Genomic DNA, 20,742 nt, shown 5'->3' on the forward strand with positions numbered 1-20,742 from the left:
ATATTCATTCTTATTGGGGTACAGAAACAGCACCCAGGCTAGACCAGGCGAGGCTTCAGAAGGGCACAAGTGAGAAAGCAAGTACCAAGATCTACCCTGGACACCAGTGTTACAGTGAAAGCTGTAGTGTCAGTGATGGGTGTTGGCAGAAAAGTGTCTTCCCTGGAGCCATTCTGCAGCATGGCTGGGTGTTATTTACACTGGAGGTGGAGTTTCAGACCAGCACTGATCTCTTTGCAAAAATCAACCTCACACTGTGTGTACTCGCAGCATAGAACCTGAAATGACTTCACCCAGAAGCTCCTAGGGTGGCAGAGGAGTGCACACCGGGGAATCAGTCGCACTCACGCTCAAATCTGGCTCACCGTCTACTGGCTCTGCCACCCTAGATGTGTAATTTAATTCCTGGTGCTCACTTGTCTCTGATGAAAAGTTGAGACAATAAAATCCAATTATATGACTACTGTGAAAAGTAACTATTAAACAATGATACTATAAATAATATGTCTAGGACAGTGCTTGGCATACTGGATGCTCCGTAAGTGTTATTTTCCTCTTCAACCTATTTTCTTATACTGTTATTTAATAGCATCTTTTTCTAAGCTACTATCTCCAAATCATTCAAGTTTTGGTAGGAAAGAAAACAAAACTAAATAGGACAAGGTCTTCAAGCCTGACACCACTAGACATTTTTCAAGTTGACAATGATCTATTTATAACATTCCTGGGGTCTTTTTCTTCAGTGAGTCATGACATTGTCCAGTTAGAGCAACACCCAGCCTACATAAAGGGGTTTGTCAGATAATTGGTAGAAACTATTATAATGCAATTTACCCCAGTCTATCAATGTTAATAATGTCAATTTTTTTAAGTGATGGTGAGTAGTGTCTGGTGTAGCCTGAGAGACCCCTCTCGTGTTTACAGCCTGTAGTGGTTCCCACAGTCTTTTCCCACACACTATTGGAATGGCCATCACACCACTCTGTACACAAGAAGCCTGTCCTCAGACAACCTTGCCGGATCCTGCCAAGGCCCTTGGGCTTCTTGGTGCTCATGGCCATGCCTTGCAAGAATCCATTCTGGGAGTATGCCATTCACCTGGCTACCACTGGTCAAGATATGACTAGAAGGTGTTGACAAAATGCTGGATGCTGGACATCCAGACAGGTATAGTTCAGATCTTGGGGAATTTAAGCAGAACAAAAGAGGGAGCAATGACTAAAACTTGTAACAGCTAATAAAACAGAGGAAACCCTGGAAGCTATCAGGACCCACTGGAGTCAGAGTTCCATGAAACTAACATGAAGAAGACTCTAATTCATCCCCGCTTTTTTAAACAATTCATTAACAATCATTACTCTCAAATAATATTCACCTGGCTATATTTTTCACTTGGACAAAATAGTTTCAAACAACTTGGTGTGGTGGGGGTGGGGGGGTGAATAGCAAGTTTAATACAGCTGAGCATTATTTGGGAAGCATTAGGAAGGTGATGAAATCAGAGGAATACTTTGGTTCACCTGGATGATGAGCAGAAAGGACAGAAGGACACCACAAGGGAGCTATTCTAGTGATCAAACAAATGTAACAATGACTAGTTGTCCGATTTTGACTTAAGTCACAGCAATCAGAAGTATTAAGCAATCTAAATGTAGGTTAAAAATAATTTGATGTTAATTGGCATAACTAATGATTACTTTCTCCACTGTAATGAACAGAAAGGATGCTAGAGTATAAAACTACTAGGCCATCTGCCAATAAAATGAAACATCCAATAAATTATTGGAAACAATGTTTAAAACCATCATCAATCCATGAAAATCTGGAAAATATTGATTCAATTGTCATACATATTTGGATTAAAAATAACTTATAAGATAAATACCATGTGTTTGATTAAACTATACCAGAAATGTTTCTGAGAAAGACTCCCTCTCCAAGTACTTTTGTCAAGTGAAGTCCCTCAAAATAGAAAAGGGTTTGTAGACCGCATCATTTACACGGCCCTTCTTCTGTGATCGTGAGTGCAAAGAAGGGCACAGCTATGGTGGGTTCTCCAAAGTATTTTAAGACCTCAAAGCACCCCAGTTTCCTGGGAAGTGGGGACCAGGCAGCAGGGACAATAGTGAGTCTTACCCAGAGTCATCCTGGAAGCCTTCCAACTCATCTCGTTGTTCGGCTAGGGTGGCCTCCAGGTCCAAGTAGGTGCCATTGTGGGAGAGCTGCAGTGCACAATCATCCAACTGCAAGAGAAACAGCATGGTGTCAGGTGCTCCTCCAACGGGGACTTCATATAGAGAAGGTCCCTGGCATTGCCCTTATGGGTTTTTAAAAATCAAGCATTATTCTGAACTGTGAATCATAGCTAGAAGAGGTAGCACACTAACGCAAATAGATTGGACACAAACAGGTTTCCAAGGGGACAGATATAACACCTACCAAAGAACTAGCACGGATGGATGGGAGGGGAAGCAACCCTCTGAGAACTTGGTCAGTGCAGGGACACAGAGGTGGCTACAGATCTGGAAAGTAACAACCAAAATCACAATGCTGGTGTGACTGTGGATGAAGAGTTACAGATTATAAAAGGCAGATTTGCTGATGAAAATGTGCTGTTTCTTTTGAATGGATGAAAAGCACACTTACACTATGGTCATACCTGGCCCATTACAGATCATGGGTGTTCAATCAACATTTTTACAGTTGAACTCTACCTGACTAGCAACAAATTACAACACACCATAGAGGAAATTAGCTTTCTCTGTTTCTAGTCTCATTTTAGATTTTTTTAAATTTAACCAACCCATTTTTTTACCTTCCAAGCAATCTTTTAAATATGTAGACACAGTAAGTCATCTGATTCTCAAATGGACTCTTATGTTCTACTGTTAAGCCCATTTTACAGGTTAAAAAAAATCAACATTTAGAGAGAAATTAAGTTAATTGCCCAATGTCAACATCCGGCAAGTTGTGGAGCTGCTGTTTAGACACCAGCAGTTTGATTCAAGGTCATGCTCTCTACCACTATGATCTTCATCCTCTCTATGGACTGAGACCAATAAGGAAATTTAAAATATCATCATGCTGGCCAAAAACAGCTTATGTCATCTGAGAGTCCTGACGTGGCCAAGGCAGGGGCACATGTTCAATAACTCCTCTCCCTTTTCCACCTGGGCATACGGACCACGTGACCCAGCCTTATATTTGGGCTCTGGCCACATAACTGAGTGCCAACCAACAGAATGTGGGTACAAGTGAAGAAAGCTTCATGCCCACCCACAACAGCCCTCAAAGCTGCCCACCTTTTTTCTCCTATCTAAAGCCAGGTGCAGAGTAATCAGAGGACAATGCCAAACCCCAGAATGTGGCAGAGCCCAGGAGGTGCTCTGTTCCTGAGTCACCGTATGGAAGGACCTCTTTACCACCCAGTCTCCACTGACCTGTCCTGGGCTGTGGCAAGACTAAGAAATGAGCCTTTGCTTGTGGGAAGTGGTTACGATAGTGAAGTTGTTTCAACAGGTAGCATTTGGTTACATTTAGAATGATGACGCAAATACAGGAAAACAATTTTGCCAAAAATTGAGATTAATACTGCAAGGAAATCCAAATTTATAACTTCATTTCAATTCCTCAGGTTGTAAGAATGGTTCTTATTATTCATCTAGTGAGTGAGTTAAGACTTCATTCCAAAATGACAGGATTAGGAAACAGGGGAGACAAATTTATGTAGCTACTTTAAAACATCTAGACAAATGCTTGATAATCTGGTGTGAGTGAGATTTCAAACAAAGAATTAGTTTCTTTTGATGGAAAAACTGTGTTTGGTATCCTCAACAAAAGAAATCCAGATTGTCATCTTGTTCAGAACTGGTATCTGGAAGGGGCTGTTACTTCCTGTTAGAGACCTCGAACTTCCTTGATTCTGATTACCCTCAAGAGAATGAAGGAATTTGTTCTTTGTTATTTGCGAGAAATACCTAGTTAAATCACGGGGGCGGGGGTAATCCTATTTGATTCACTTGTCTTATTTCTCTAATAACAAACCAAAGGTAAACATCAATTTCAGCCTTCTTGAGTGGTATTTCATAGATGAATCATCTAATCGGAAAAGGTTTTTGAATATAGAGATCAAATTGACCAAATTCACTTATAGTGGTACCAGAAGTGTTCCCAGGGTTTGGGGGAAATATATGAGGAGCTGTCTCCCCCAGTCAATGGAAGCAGCAAACAGGAAGTTTCCTGCACAGGCAACTCCTATGGGCTGAAATCAGACTTTATCACTCCTAGGTGGAAAATTCCAGTAGAAACTAGATCTGTTAACATGCACACCAGAGTGTGAGTATCAGTGTTAGCACTGGTAGCTTGTTCTTGCTTTTAACTTCTATTGCTAGTATTAGCAAGAAATAACCTACATAGTGAGTTCTGTTGGTAATATCAACATTTGTACTTACGTTTAACCCCACAAAAAAAACGAACAGACTAGAAGATGGGATCATGAAAGCCCTTTAAGCCATGATTTCTTTGGCCTCAGTCCCCGGAAACCTTTGAGTCTAAAGAAAGAAGCTGCTGGATCCAGAGTTTGCTTTTCCTCAAGGGGTCTGAGGTATTGTGAGGCTGTGGTCTGTGCTCAGCCTGGGAGAGAAGCTAGAAGGAGCAGAAGTGCTACTCTGGGGCAGAGGCAGAATGCACCTGAATGTGGTATAAATGCTCCCACCACAGCCTGTTTCAAGCTGCCAGTGGGAAGTCACTGATGCACAACAGCCCCCCAGGAGATACTGTTACTCCCACACTGGCACAGGGATATATCCAACCTCAAGAGCACATGCAACAGGGAGCATTTAGTTACACTTAGAATGATTACACCTACAAATACAGTAAAAGAAGTTTGCCAAAGAAGATGGAGACCAACATTATAAGGAAATCCAAATTTATAACTTCACCTTCCACTCATCTGGTTGGAAGGATAGCTCTTCTTCAGCTAGTTAGTGAGTTCAGACTAATTCCAAAATGAGTGAAGACTGGGAACAGTGGAGTAGCAGTCAGATGACTAGCGAGTGACATTTTCTGAATATTTATTACTTTTGTTTTTAAATGTTTTCAGTTGTCAGTTTCTATAATTTAATTTTTAATAATGGCTACATTTAAAAACTGACTCACAGAATTCCTGAGGCTTTCACAATCAGCGATCAGAAGTATACTCTGCTCCCAGATTCCAGCCTACAGTGGAGGTGGCACAGGAGACACAAGAACCAGAAGACCCTGACCTAGGCTTTCAGTCCCTGCCATGCCCACCTAATTCCTGTGCAGCCAGTGGGGGCTGATGGCCACAGATGTATTCCTGTCTTGAATTGTCACATTGGCTATTTTACCCATCATCCCCCTTCCATGCCTTCCAATTTTATTCCTAGCAGCCCAAAGTGAGTAGCCCATCTTCCTGGACCCTTCAACCAGCCTGCCAGACATCTGCCTTAATGTACTCTGGGCCAGCTCCAAATCACAACAGGAAACCCCACAATCTCCCCAGCCTTAAGATCTCCAACTCTTACCCTAACTGCCCGGTCTCACTATCCCTTTCTTCATATTCCAGGCATCATTAACTACCATTTCCATAGCTTCATTTTAACAAAATTATATGTCAGATACAGGCAGGGTACCAAGGAACACATAAATGCTTCCTTCCCTCAAAGAGGTGGTTTCATTGAGTATGACATAAAAATGCAAGACAGAATAAGACAAAATGCCACTTAATAAACTGTCAAAAGGTATGGAAGTTTTTGTTTCCACCGTAGTTAGCACAGGACCCCACCAACATCCACCATCCTGCCCAAGGCCCCCTCAAAAAAAAAAAAAGCTACCATCAATTCCCAAGCCAAATGTGGTAATTAGCTAGTTAACAGTTCATTTGTGCCCAACTGAAAAAGAAAATGGGTATGCTGTCTCTTGGTCCCTTGGTAAGCACACAAGAGGCCCTCACAGGAGGGTGACTGTGAGAGGAACCACTCCAGACATTGGCTGCCCTCACAGAGAACAGGAGTGTGCATGCAAGGGGACCCATGCAGCACAAGTGGCCTGTGAAATCAAAACACGCTGCCCTGCACCCTTCCATGGCATGGGCCTTGCCTTACTGTTGCACTGGAGGCACATAAGATTAATATTTAAACCACCACATGAGCCAAGTAGCAAGAATAATGTGTGTCTGGCCAGCCTGATACACTAAATATCGGGGGGTGGCTTCAGGTACATTGTTTTGTTTTGATGTTTTGTTTTTTGTTTTCGGCACCAGGGATCGAACTCAGGACCTTGCAGGACCAGGCAGGTGCAGCAACCACTGAATTACATCCCCAGCCCTATTTCAACATTTTTGTTTATGGCACTGGGAGTTGAATCCAGAGTGCCTTCACATTGAGCTACATCTCCAGGCTCCGCCACCTTTTTTTTTTTTTGGAGACAGCATCTTGCTAAGTCACTAAATTGCCCAGGCTAGACTCAAACTTATGAACCTCCTGCCTCAGCCTCGAAGAGCGCTGGGATTACAGGTGTGGATCACCATTCCTGGCCTAAGTGTCACTTTTATAAACAAAGTGATAGGCATCTTAAATGATTTATTCAATCTTGTCAGTGAAAACTATGGAACAGAAATTTCTGGAACAATATATAAACAATATGAATAGGCAGCAAGTAAAGTTAAATCCAACCAGATTATAAAGATTTAGACAGAAATAGCCAAACTTTCCCGGCACAGTGAGGGACTCAGACCCCTCCCTGGCAAACCAGTCCCTGACCTCGATTCCTGCTTACAGGGAGCAACCTGATCCCTTCCCGTGGCCTCTCATGTCAAATATCTTCCCAAATGACTTAAGGGCCCTGGAATTTCCTGACGCTGACAATTTCCATGTCAACTCTGATCCCCTGGCAGCATGTCCCCTGCACTCCTTTCTTGGCTGTAGGTTTGGTGGCCAGGACATTGTCGGGCACTTCAGGACATAAGACAAAGCAGGGAGCCATGTGGGAAGATAGCATTACAGAGCTATTATAGAAGGGTGGCCATTAGAGAATTTCAGGGCAGTGACAGTGGCACAGCAGGGAGGCATCAGATCAGGTTGCAGGCTGTCAGCCTATGGCCAAGATTCTGACAGGGGGTGGGCTACCCAGGAGGAAGCCAGTCCCAGATCCACAATGAGGGTCCTTGCAGTTACCCTGAATTTTATGCCACTCCCTTGGGTCAAAACACTATTAAAATAAGTCCTCATTCTCCAAGACAGAGAAAGAGCCCTTGGCTCCTTGTAGAGAGGCTGCACAGTCATTCTGGGGTTCTTTTCACTGTTTCTACAGAGACAGCACAATCAGAAAGACGGGGCAAGCTCACACTCCCAGAAAAGCCCCAAACATCTGAAACAAGGCTGATGTCACGTCTCGATTTATATATTTTTTCCCCTCCTCAAGCCAATGAAGTGGCATGTTACTGGGGTGGTTTAATGATTATCTGGGGTCTGGCAGCAGGTCTGCAGTGATCCTAGTCTAGGCAGTAAAATTTCTGTGTAGCTCTGAAATAGATTTGCACAGAACAACTCTATAAATATATAATGGGGCCATCTTTTAAACTAATTTTAGTAGTAGTTTGGAAATAGGAAAATATATGGGATTTTTAAAAAGAAAAGAGCCTCAGGATGGGGATTTAGCTCAGCAGTTCGGTGGCCTGCCTTGCAAGCGCAAGGACCCGAGTTCGATCCCCGGTACCAAAAAAATGAAAAGAGCCTAAAGTAAAGCTCAAATAAATGCCACTAGCTTGTGTCCCTCCAACCCTGCATCTACACCCTCAGCTCCTTTCTTCAGCAGGCAGACTTGTCCTCCACTCCTGGAATCTGGGCCGGCCTGTGTCCTGCTGTGCCTAGTGGGGTGGTAGTAAATGTGACACAGCAGACACTTGCCCAGCATTCTGAGACTGTCTTCTCTTGCTCCTCTTGGAACTCTGCCATCAAGTGAGCCCAAATGAATCATCAAATCTCCAGATGACCCAACAGTTGACATCAGATACCTGCGAAAGCCCAGTAGAAATCAGCCAAACTGGTCCAAACCAAACTGCCCAGCAGATCCATAGGCTTGTGAGCAGTTTAGAGGTTGTGACTTTAAGTCAGTCTCTTCTTTCCATGACCTGCCACTACTGCTCATAGCAGACAGGGAGGGCAACTTTCACCCTTGAAGTGCTTGGGGTCTGGAGAGGTGATGGGAGAGAAGCTGGCCCCACAAGTGGCTCACTGAATGCACCACACAGCAGCCAGCTCAAGGCAGGAATGGCCACCACACAGCAGCTCGGAGAAGCCTCTGAGTACCCACACACGACTATAAGCCTCCCTGAGCCTGAACTCCTGCTGGGGACAGGAGACAGCAGCAGAGCAGCAGATACTGGGTAAAAGCAAGGAGTGAGAGGCCATGCCAGGCCCAGAGCACAGGGAACACCAAGCAGAGAGACCTTCCAAGGTGGGGGGGAGCAGGAGGAGGAAGCAGGCATGAGTTGAAGTTCCAATCCCTAGAGCGTGTTCTACTGCTCCAACTTACTCCACTAATAAAGTACACACAAAAGACAGAATTATGAAGAATTTCAAGCATTTGCAGGCCCAGGCACCTCTGACTACATTGGCTGCACACCCACAACCCTGACCTACAAATGAGGTATTGTCAGGAGCTATATCTTTCCCCAGGGCTGAGTTTACTGTGAGACAGACCTCTGAGTGTCCCACCTCAAGCTCTTCATAGCTCTGAGAGGGGTACAAAAGTATTCCACATGCTTCAGCAAGTCACTGTAGGACACCTACACCTGTTTTCCTCCTCAAATGGTGTTTCTTTTGCTAGGTAGCCATGAAGCTCCTGGCTTCTTTAAAGTTTGTGGTTGCTTCTAAAAGTATCAGAGACAAGAAACTGGACTTAGATGACAAGCAAAGGAAGGCAGGAAAAGGTCTTACCAACAAGCAGTGTCAAGTGTCTCTTTCACAAGTCATAATAATACCAAAACAAAACTCTAGTGCAGCTATTCAGGCTTTTATGAGCTATGATCCCCCAAAACAACCACCACAAAGACACACTCCAGACTTGTCCTCTGCGTACCATGTTCTAAGGTGATTAGTGAGGTACAGTACTCATTTCATCATCCTTCAAACCATAACCTTCACATATATTCCTTTGTATGTAAAACTGGATTCCACATACACATATTAAACCAATTGTGGATTGAAGAGATTCACAAAAACGTCACATCTACCCTCAACATATCAGACTTTTCTTATGTAATTATTCTCTGAGTAACAGAGTATAACAACTGTTTCCACCCCCTTTACATTATATTAGGTATTACTAGTAATCTATAGAGGGTATCACAGGATGGGCATCACAGGAGATGGCAATATCCATTATGCCAAAACAAAGTAGGCTATGAGCAGTGCAGGCTGTGAAAAGTTAACCCCACAGTTGGCTTGTTTATAGAAGTGAGTCTGGCCAAAGTCTATGTGCCGAGGTCAGAGTAACTCACCCAAATTCCATTCCCACAACTAAAACCATCTTACTAGAAGGACAATGTTCTAATTACAACCATATATTTTGTCTATTCTGTTCCTAATTCAAGAATGCTTTGTCTTGTCCTTTACCAGCCTTGTTTACATTAATTTCCATAGAAACTACACAATTGAGCATCCTGGCACGTACTACTTCCCTTGCACATAACTCACTTTATCAATTGATTACAAATAAAATTCAGAGGCTTGGACTGGCCAGTGCCTTTGTCAGTTGCACCAGTGTTGGTGTCCTGGTGCGCCCCCCTTCCTATCTCTCTTAGTTCTGTCTTTTAGTTTTTTGTGGGGTTTTTTTGTTTTTGTTTTTGTTTTTTTTCCTTGGGCCTGCATCATACACTGGGCAGGAGACTAGAGCCTACTACAGAGGCTTCTGATAAAGTTTCAGGGTTTCCAGTAGGCGTAGCTTACATAGATATAATACTATGCTATTTCATAGTATACTCATTCCAGTTTTTCATCTTTTGCTGTTCTCTGTGCTGTGCCCATGAGCCAGACAGACCAGGTGGCAGGAAGCATTTATGGCCATGGGCAGGACTGATCACCCAAAGGCTGGAGAAGAAGCACAGCTAGGGAGTCGCCTTTGTGATTTCTGTTCCTTTTCTCATGCAGGGATCGAAGCATGATGATATGAAAGCCCTGCCACAGAAGGAGCCTGAGTAGACCAGGCAATGAAAGAGCACAGGCCAAGGACTCTGGGTGGAAGGCTTCTGGGCAAAGCATATCTTACACCTAAGTTCAGAGCAATGAGAAGGTGGGAAATGGAATGGTTCTAAGCAGATGATGCCTGCAGGACCAGCTGTGCAGGGTACAGATGAAAACTGAGTGACAAATGAGGAGACCACTGCTGGAATGAGAGGCTGTTTGAAGGTAGCTTGGACAATGGTAGAAGAGAGAAACAGATAGAAAAGCAGGGTGAAGAGTAATGTGAGGAAAAACAGGAGGGAAGAAGGAAAAGTCAGGGGCTGGGTGATTGATGAGATGTGGAGGTGTCCAACAGAGAAAGCCAAAATCAATCCTGAGTTTCTTACTTGAGCAAGTTAATAAATGTTGGAACCATTTACCAACATGGGAAATACTGGACAAAAAGCTGTTTGTGGCTGGGTAGGAAAAAACTGGGACTTTTTGTTTTTGATATGTCTAAAACAAGTGGAGGTGTTTTGGGGTTTTGGCATAAAAGCTGGTGGTTGAAATGCCACAATGTATTAGTGAGCCTACAGATTTAGCTAATTTCTTACATCTTGAAGACCTGTAATGAGATCCCTGGTTTACTCCTAATCTTGGTAATTTGCATTTTCTTGGGTTTTTTCTGTAGCAATTTAGGAGAGATTCTTTATCTATTTTACTAAAACATCTTTACAAAGAGCCAATTTTTATTATATTGCTTTTTCTCTATGGAAAGTTTGTTTTCTATCTTGTTCATTTCTGTTCCTTGTGATTTCCTTCTATAGTTTTGATTTTTCTAAGCACTAAAATCATAAGGAATGTGGTCAGTTTTTCTTTTCTATTACAGTCATCCCTCCATGTCATCCAGAACCTCATCTACAGGTTCTGCATCCAAGAATTCAATGAACCTGAAGGGAAAATATTTAAAGATTGTACAGGTGCTGCACATATACAGTATGACATTTTTTCTTGTCACTGCCCTGCAACAATACAGTGTAACAACTATTTACATAGCATTTACATTATATTGGATGCTGCAAGTCATCTAAAAATACTTCAAAGTATACAAGAGGATGTGTGTGGGTTATATGTAAATACTATATGCCATTTAATATAAGACTGGAGCATCCATGTGCTTCAGTGTTCTTGGGGGGGTTCTGAATCCAATCCCCCCAGATATGGGGGAATAATTTTATGTGAATTAAGACTATAATTTTCTCCTATGTAGATCTTTTAGCTACAGCCCACAAGATCTGCTATGTCATATTTTCATTATCTTCAGTTTGAAAATATTTTCTCAATTCCATTAGGATTTCTTCTTTGACTTAAGTGTTATTTAGAAGTATATTATATCATTTCCAAATATGTAGGAATTTAAATATCTAGTCCTTTTCATTGTTCATTTTTTTTTTGGTACCAGGGACCGAACTTGGGACCTTGTCATTATGGTCAGAAAATAGACACTGTATGATTTCAACTCTTTGAATTTCCTGAGTCTTATTTTATAGTCCAATAAATTCAATGGGTGCACCCTTAGCAGCTGCAGTGTTCATTAAATAGGATGTTCCAGCCTTCTTCGTCTTCACTGTTCTTTGTGTGTGTTCTATAAAGAGGTACACTAATCTCCCACTACAACTGTAAATTTCTCTGGTTTTCCTTTTGCTTCTGTCAATATTTGATTTATTTCTTTATTTGAGTTATTTACTAGATGTATTAAAATATTTCCTAGTGCACTGGCTCTTTTAGCACTATGAAATTTCCTCCTTATCTGGAATAATGCTGCTGGCTTTAAAGATTATATCATCTGTGTGGTTTTTCTATAAAATGGAATATTACTCAGCCATACAGAACGAGAAAATAGATTCATTCATAGGAAAATGGATACATATTGAAGATATACTCCTAAGTGAAATAAATAAGTCACACATGTATAAATACCGAATAGTTTTCCCCAATGGGAAGAAAGGAGCTAAAGGTGTAGGGAAGGTGGGATGGGTAGGGGAAGAGTAAAAAGGGAAAAGAAAAAAATGTGAGAGAATGAAAAGATGAAAATAAAGTGTTTGTAGATGGGGAGGGGAGGAGGGGGTGAAGGGAGGGCAGAGGTAAGGGGAAAAAATGAGAATCAAGACTTGTGATGTAGAGGTACAAGATCCCAACAATGAATGTAACTGTACTGTATCCCTAAAATGTACCAATGAACTCAATTAAAGCTGAAAAAAAAAAAAAGATTACATCATCTGCTACTAATATAACCATGCCACTTCCTTTTGGTTAGTGTTACATGGCTTATCTTCAAGTGTTTACTTACAACATTAATGGTCATGCATTTAAGATGTGTCCCTTGTTAGTAGAATATAGTTTTTTTAAAACCAAATCTGATAGTTTTTAAATAAATAAAAGTCTGTTAAGCTAGCCACGCATGGTGGCACACACCCTTAAAATCCCAGCACTCTGGAAGCGTGAGGCAAGAAGACTATAAATTTGAGCACAGCCTGGACAATTTAATTTAGGAAGGCCCTATCTCAAAATAAAAATTACAAAGAGGCTGAGGATGTAACTCAGTTCACAGGCCCTGGGTTCAATCACCAGTGCTGAAAAAAAAAATTCTGTTAACCTAAAATGATCACACTGTTTGGGTTAAAATTTACATGTATATTTTGTTTGACCTGCTATTCATTATTATCCATATTTCCTTCCTGTTACACTATTTACTCCTAACCATACATTCTTTCTTTAATTATTTTAGTAATTGACCTTATCAATAAAAGCATGCCTTCCTGACTCAGCAAAACCTACTGAAATTAGCATTATGACGTCTCAGAAAATGTAAAGGGATTATTTTAATGTCACCTATACCTTTAGACAGATTACAAAAATGTACTTTTACAACCATCTAGTTCGTTTAGTAATGGATGGTATAAAAAATAGCATATACTGAGTCACAAACATATGTCTTAGAATTATAAGCCAAATTCCAAAACATTTTAAAATGGAAGCAAGTAAAAGATGATTACTGGTTCATATGATTCAACTAATATTTATCAATATACAATTATTTTGGAAAGATATTATTATAAGTCACTAAGTTATGAACTATACTAAGGAAGTCTACATTGTCAGATAAATACTGAGTCTGCCCCCAAAAAAATATATAAATACTTCAGGAAAGAAAAACTTGTATAAATATTTTAGCAATATACTAAACCCCATGAAATGGTATTGTTTTGAGCAGTCAATGTTCATTTAGATTTGTCCACATATTTGCTTATTCACTGTATTTCATTCCTTCCCACAATTGTGTCTTTTTATCTATGCAAATTTCCCTCTGCCTGAAGAACACTCTTTATATTTTTTTAAGTGAAAATCTGCTAAAAACAAAATTCTTCAGTTTCTGTTTCTAAAAGCATCTTCATTTCACCTCCATTTTGAGGGTAACAGCTTTATTAAGGTAAAATCTGCACACCATATAATTTGCCTACTTAAAGTATATTATTTACCTTATAGTTTATTCATATAGCCATAGCATCCAACACCACAATCAATTTGAGAATTTTTTTTCATTACCCCAAAAGGAAATCTCATGCCCATTAGCAGGCACTCCTCATTCCTATACATGCACCCAGTGCCTGGCAACCACTAATCTACTTTCATTCTCCACAGATTTCCCTATTCTAGACATTTCATGTAAGTGGAATCCTGCAATCCATGGTCATTCCTGTCTAGCTTCTGCTTATCGTGTTTTGAGTTGAGCCCATCCATCCTGTAGCACTTCTTGGTATTTCTTCTGCTACAGGTGATGCAGATATTAAAACAGCTGTGCCAAATACACTTGAGAAAATAAGTAAGCTAGAGAATTTTAACAAAACAAGAATGTGCAATATTATAATCAAATGGAATTGTAACAGTATAATGACTCAACAGAAGATTAGACACAAAGTGGAATTGTCTGGAATACAGGACAGCAGAACACATTAAGACTAATTTCTGGAGAGCAGAAAATGGAAAATTCAAAAAAGATTATAGGAAGCTTATTGTATGTGGGTTGAAAAGATAGGTGTTAGAGTACTAGAACATGAGGAAAATGGATGGAAAATATTTGACTAGGTAATGGCCAATATTTTCTAAAACCAACAAATAATATCAGGATATGTTCAAAAAGCACTATAAACTCTAATAGTAAAAATATTAATTGCAGTCAGAAATAGATTACCTTCAAAAGAGCAACAGTGAGATTAGCAGCTAATATTTCCACTAAAATGATCTAAACAATAAAATAATAACTAGCAGCTTTAGAGCGCTCCAAGAAAATAGCTGCTAATCTAGATTTCCATAACCAGTATAAAATACCCTTCAAAGTGATAACACCAAAACTGCAAAGCAACAAAATTTTAAAAAAAGCAAATTGTACTTCATCAAAATTAAAATTTTTGTTCATAGGAAGGTGAAACACAACCCATACAATGGGAGATTTTTGTCAATCCTATATGTGATAATAGATTTGTATTAGAATAAACAAATATAAGCCACCTCTTACAACTGAAAAACAAAAGGACAAATTACTCAATTTAAAAATAGGCAAAGATTTGAGTACCCATTTCTGCAAAGAAGATGTACATTTGACTACTAAATACATGAAAAGATGCTCAAAATCATTAACCATTGGGGAAATGCAAATTAAAACCATGAAATGCTACTTTACATTCATTGTCGGTATGGCCATTATTTAAAAAAAAGAGTTGGTAGAGTTCTAGAGAAATTAAAACCATCACACTCTATGGCAGGAATGTGAAATGATACAGTCACTTAAAAAGACAGTCTTGCTATTCATTACAGTGTTAGACATAGAAACCTATGATCACTTGTTCTCTTCTCCCTATTCCTTTCTTCTCCTCTCTTGTCTTTCTTTTTCTTCTTCTTCTTTTTTTTTTTTTTTTTGCATTTTGGCCGTACTGGGGACCAAACTCAGGTCCTTGCACTTGTAAGGCAGGCACAGTATCACTGAGCTAAATCCCAGCCCCTCTCTTGGTCAGGACTCTGGATGTACCAGGTAAATTGTTGTTTACAGAAATCACTGCTTATTGAAGTGTTTGGAGACTCTGGATTAGAGTATAGACCCTCTTAATCTAAGGATCAAGCTCCTCAAACTCAGTCAAGGATTGAGGTCTTCAGAATTGGGTTTCCTTCTTTTTACAGCCAAGTTTAGTTCAGTTAGCCTTTATTAGGGTGTAATAATTAGGGGTCCCAAAAAAACATCTAGAATGCTTCTTAGAACCCATTTACTTTGGTGAGCCCTGAGCTCCATTTTTTTCTCATCAGTATTAAGAAGCTGCTGTTACCACTTAACTTCTCCGCCTCCTCACGTCACTTTCATTGTTTAAATCTGCCACTGGTGAGCCGGTAAATGTGGGACATAAACGGCAACTGAGAATGTCAGATGTAGTGAGATTGATCTCTGCATCTCCTTTCTCTCTGGGCTCTTGGCCTCTTCAGTCTTGGCTTCCTTGGTAGCACGCTGGAGCCTTCAAACATATTTTTGGTCCTTTGGCTACCTTCTCTGTTATTCTGGGTAAAGCATTCATCTACTACAAGCTAGTTCACTTATGCCGGAAGAAAAAGCCCAAACATCCAACTTTTAATAGCTAGAAATATTTACCTATACTTGGACAAATTAATGTGAATTATTTAACCATCACACAAGCTATAGAGAGGGTTCTATTATTATTCTCTTCTTTGATTGATATAAAACTGAAGCACAAGCTCATAAGAAAATGCAATTTGACCAAACTTACCCAAGATCAACACAATTAGTGACAACTGAACCGAAACAATATGGCTCCTGTGACCACGTCCTTCACAATTGATTAGCAGAATACAAAATAAGGAAGGACGAAAGGCAGAGGAACAAATCCTCAGCAATGCCAACACTGCAAGATTCAGTCAAACAAAAGGAGCAGCCAAGGGGTTACAGAATAAACAAAGAAAGCCTAGACTATAAGCCAAAGAAAGAGCACTTCAAGTAGAACATGGTCAACTAACAAATGCTGTGCGGTGAGGTGAAACAAAGACCATGACAACAGAAAATAAGTAGGCCTAACTTTGTCAGCTGCTCGTCCTTCAAACAGTAGAAATCTTTGCCAAGACGTGCATGCTTCAATCTTTACATCCTGCTCCACAAACATTCTCTGAGCACACACTATAACCCAAGCCCATACTGCTGGTTTTGCCTGCCAAGCTGAGGCAGGGCAAGCTACTCTCAGCTAAACTATATAACCAAATTGCACTTAATACTGAATGCTTAGTGATTAGAGAAACCATGCAAATAGGATGGCTTTCACTGACTTTCTCCGGTTAAATCTTTAAGACTCTTCATAAAATTTACAAACATCTTTTAATGTTTATTTTAGTCAGAAATCCCTGTCATTCACATTTATTGAAAGAAACATGCTAAAATGTATAATACAAAGAAACAAAAACACATGGAAGACTTTTTCCTTCTTGCCCTCAGAACAAAGAACTGCTGAAGGCAGGAAAAAGAAAAAAAAAAGTGAGGGGCACAGTATTTTGTGGATGAACCACCAATAAGACAGACCCAGCAAGAATAGTATTAATGGCTATGATCATTCAGCTCAGCTACATAATTTGTGATATTAACTAAAAATGGGAGGGCCTCATATTCAAAAAAAGGAAAACATCTTTTTCCTTTCACCAGTGCTCTCTTTTTCCACCTGTCCCGCTGGGTTTTTGTTTTGTTTTTTCTTAATCTGTTTACTAATGTATTTCATCCAGCAACACAGCAACTCAGCCGCCTACACAATCTCATAACCCACAGTCGCAGCTCTACCATACAGCACACAAGACATGAGCTCACCCCAACCCTCTCTATGCCTGCACCCAGGCCCTCACAGGGCAGCTGGTATGGTGGGACATGGACAGCAGACAGCCCCTCACAGGGAGGCAGAGAGGCAGAGGCAGGCACAGCCACACGTGTGCAGAAGTGCCATGCCCCAGCCCCTGCCCCATCATGCCACCAGCCTCTGTTTGCTTAAAAGACACAAATTCAAAAATGATTATGGCAGAAAAAGCGCAAATGCAGCAGGAAAATGTTCTGAAAGGAGAAGAAATTTTGCAATTAAGATTTACCAAGAAAACCACCATGTTTTACATCACTCCTTTATTTACTTGTTAAAGACGTTTTCAAAACTAACACCCTCACATAATTTAATGTAGACTGGCTCTGTTTATATTGGGGTTTGTATTTGGAAACAGTTGATTGACACAGAATCAGAAAGTAATAAATAACAACAAAATTAACAATGTCAAGATCCCAATAATGAATGTAATTGTACTGTATACCTAAAATGTACCAATAAACTCAATGAGGAAAAAAAAAAAGAATTTCAAGACTGTGGCTCCCTTCTGCTCTGGTCTCACACCCTGACAATGGTTATGGACTACACTTAACACTGCCTACTGGGTTCTGGGTTATGAGCCAGAACCAGCCAGTTGATAATGAGCTCCTCTATCCATTTGTATTCCTGCCTGGAGGGGCCTATGGAGCATCACTTGGAATCACAAGATGCTATTACCCAGGCCCTTGCCATGCCTTATCAATGACTCTCAAACTTCAGTGTGCATTTGGTTCCCTCTTGTGTGTTTAACATGCACGATCTTGGGCTATACCCCATTATTCCAGTTCCACAGGTGTAGGCAGGTAAATCCCAGGATACTGCACAATTCCCACTATGCCTAACTGCTCTAGCACAGGGACCTGGGACACCACTCTGAAAAAGGGGCCACATTAACCTCCCAGGGAAAAGAGGAAGACCAAGAACAGTACCTCAGGCCCTTCAGAATTTGTCCCACTTCCTCCAATCCCTGAGTCCCCACCACACTGTCTGTGTGGGATTCCTAATGCTGAGCATGTACATATCAGGGGCCAACTGTGGGTATTAGTCCAACACCCCAACAAAGATGCACTGAGGTCCTAGGAAAAAAAACACTAATAGGCCAAGATCAGCTCCACCTGGCATCCATGAGCAGAAGGCCAAGACCCAGAAGCCTCACCTCAAGGGAAGTCCAGCTGGCTGCCACTGTGCCTTCCAGGAAAAGCTTTTAAGATTTCTAGATGGTAATCTGCTGCCAGCCAGGAAAACCCTGAACACACAAGTCATTCAGGTCATCCCCAGAAAATGACCCTGAGGGGAGAAAAGAAAACCAGCCACACAGCCAGCCCTGTACCAGCTTGTGATTACAGCTGTAAAACAACAGAGACCAGCAGACATCCGGGTGCAGATGGGCAGTGCTCTGCCATGCTCAGTTTGGCCTGCACAGCCTTTCAGAATAGTTTTAGTTTGTTGCCAATAATTGAAAGTAAAGAAACTGTATAGAAAATCCAGGTTCCAAGCCTCTCTCGAAGCACAGGAAGATCTGGAAACCCAGGGCTCCCCTAAAGACCCAACAGGTTGGCTGAGCAGTACCCACCCACCTAAGTCCCCTGGCCACCTGCTCACCTGGCTCATGTGCGAATGTCTGGGCCCTGGCTCAAGGGATTCAAAGGTCCTTTTTCTGACATTATGGGACTGGATTGTAGTTCCTTCATTTATTTTCAACTGCATATAATAATAATGTTATGAACACGCTGCCTAATCCCTTCTCGGTAACTAGACAATCTCAAAATGAACAGCATGAAATCAGCAGTATCTTTCCCTTAGTAATTCATTAACTCTATGACCAGACAGCGCTAGTTTAGTGATCAGTGAAAATCCCTCCACAAAACACCTCTACTCTGTAGCAGCTCGCTGAAGTTTGTGCTCCTAAGAGCCTCAGAGCTGCCAGAGCGTAAACCAGCCTCTGCTCCCTGCCTCTCTCTTTCCACATTTCCTTCTTCAGAGCAAAAAGCCCCATGATTCTGGTTATGGGATCCCTGTTCAGATGCCTCCCCTGGATTCACGAAGCACAAAGTGGACAAGGCAAGGACTGGCCCTTGTACTCCCTGTCACAAATTTTTAAATCCATTTTACAAATCCATAGCCATCATATATTCCCAAATAACAACTTTTATTTTAATTTTTTTTTCCAAACTATAGCTTTTACATTTTTAATTGGAAGATAGAAAGAAAAAAGCAAACAGCGTGTTTACTCAAAGCAGAAAACACATCTTTGAAACAGATCCCTCCCGGAGCTTTGGGCTGCGGAAGGACGGTCCTTCCAAAGAGTCGCACGTGGAAGGCAGCAAAAGCGAAACACTTCCGTTTGTCTTGCCATATGCCCCAAGTAAACAGTGCCTGAAAAACACCCAAACATACTGTCAACTTTAATTCTTATCTGAAAGATGTTCAGAGGGAAAAATCTGACACCTCTTGTGGGATTGTTCATGTTATACCGCATTCTCGAGCAGGGCTATCACCCACAACCAGCTATGGGTTGTGTACGGGTCGCATTTATAGAGCGCAATGCGCAGTTGTGTACCTTAGAGTAAAAATCATCAGCCTATGACTCTAGGAATGTTCTGAGTTAGCTCATTTGAAGGTCTGGAGAATCTGACCTTTGATACAAAAATAACTTTCAATCTAAGATTGCTGAGGATTATGTTTTTGGAAGCAAAGAAACTTTTAAACAGTATATTTTCTGATGAGAAAAAAATCCACTGTAAAATTTTAAATGTATGGATTATCCTTTGAGAGAGTCAGATCCATCTTCAGTCATCATCTTACTGAGATGGACAGATATTTTACAGCTAAAACATATACTAAAATGTTGGCTTTAACAAAAGTCAAAATCAGAATTTTTGGGGGGTCCAGAAATGGTTCAAATGGGTCTGGCCAGAGGTGCATGGCATTTGTGGCAGGACTGGACTCAGCTCCTTTCTGAATCAGCACCTGAGATAAAGGGATTTTGAGGTGTTCCTAGAAATCTGTCCATACTTGTCACCTGCATGATCATTTTTCTCACTCGTCCAGCAGCCACAGGTTGGGTATTAAGCAGAAAGTAATCATTCCCAGATGTTAAAATGCTCTGGCCAGGCAGACACTGCAGCTCCAGATGTGGCTAGCATATGGGCACTTCCTAGGTCCTGCAAAGCTGCCACAGAACTCAGGCTCTTCTTCCCCCATGAGATGCCTGTTCCATCACATGCACCAGCACAACTGTGTCCTCACACATCTTCACTGAACACAATGCCTGAATGGGTGAGAGCTATTCACAGTTTAGGTCCCCGTGTGACCATGCAAAGATCTGCCAGGACCATGGGGGCACCCAAGTTTCTGCACCCCTGGAGGCTACAAACAGTTTTGTGATGGCTGCATCCACATGGGGCGAGCTGAGCATGTCCCCAAGGAGTTGTCCCTGGCTCTTACCAAGGAGAAATCCTCTAGCAAAGCTGGTTTGTTCAGACAGAGCTGAGAAATGCTGGACATGTCCAAAACCTTGAGTTTATGACTCCAAGGTCATAGAGTTTCTACTAGGCAACTCCAGTGATCACCCAGGTCCTGGAGGTGTACAACAGCTCCCAAGAACA

The 20,742-nt window shown here is 41.2% G+C and overlaps 1 protein-coding gene across 1 annotated transcript in view; it reads right to left on the bottom strand.

Moving 5' to 3' along the window:
- The window catches only part of Fhod3 (formin homology 2 domain containing 3), a 433,804-nt gene extending 414,943 nt beyond the window's left edge, over positions 1–18,861 (bottom strand). Inside the window, exons 1-2 of the mRNA XM_010638036.2 lie at positions 18,737–18,861; positions 2,137–2,243 (exon numbers count right to left, since the gene is read on the bottom strand). Coding sequence (XP_010636338.1) covers positions 2,137–2,243; positions 18,737–18,841 — 212 coding nt within the window. The 5' untranslated portion in view covers positions 18,842–18,861. The remainder of the gene's footprint in view (positions 1–2,136; positions 2,244–18,736) is intronic.
- Between the last annotated feature and the right edge of the window lie 1,881 nt (positions 18,862–20,742).

Source organism: Fukomys damarensis, unplaced genomic scaffold (assembly GCF_012274545.1).
Source record: "Fukomys damarensis isolate Sample0158 unplaced genomic scaffold, DMR_v1.0_HiC HiC_scaffold_30, whole genome shotgun sequence".
Lineage (NCBI taxonomy): Eukaryota > Metazoa > Chordata > Mammalia > Rodentia > Bathyergidae > Fukomys > Fukomys damarensis.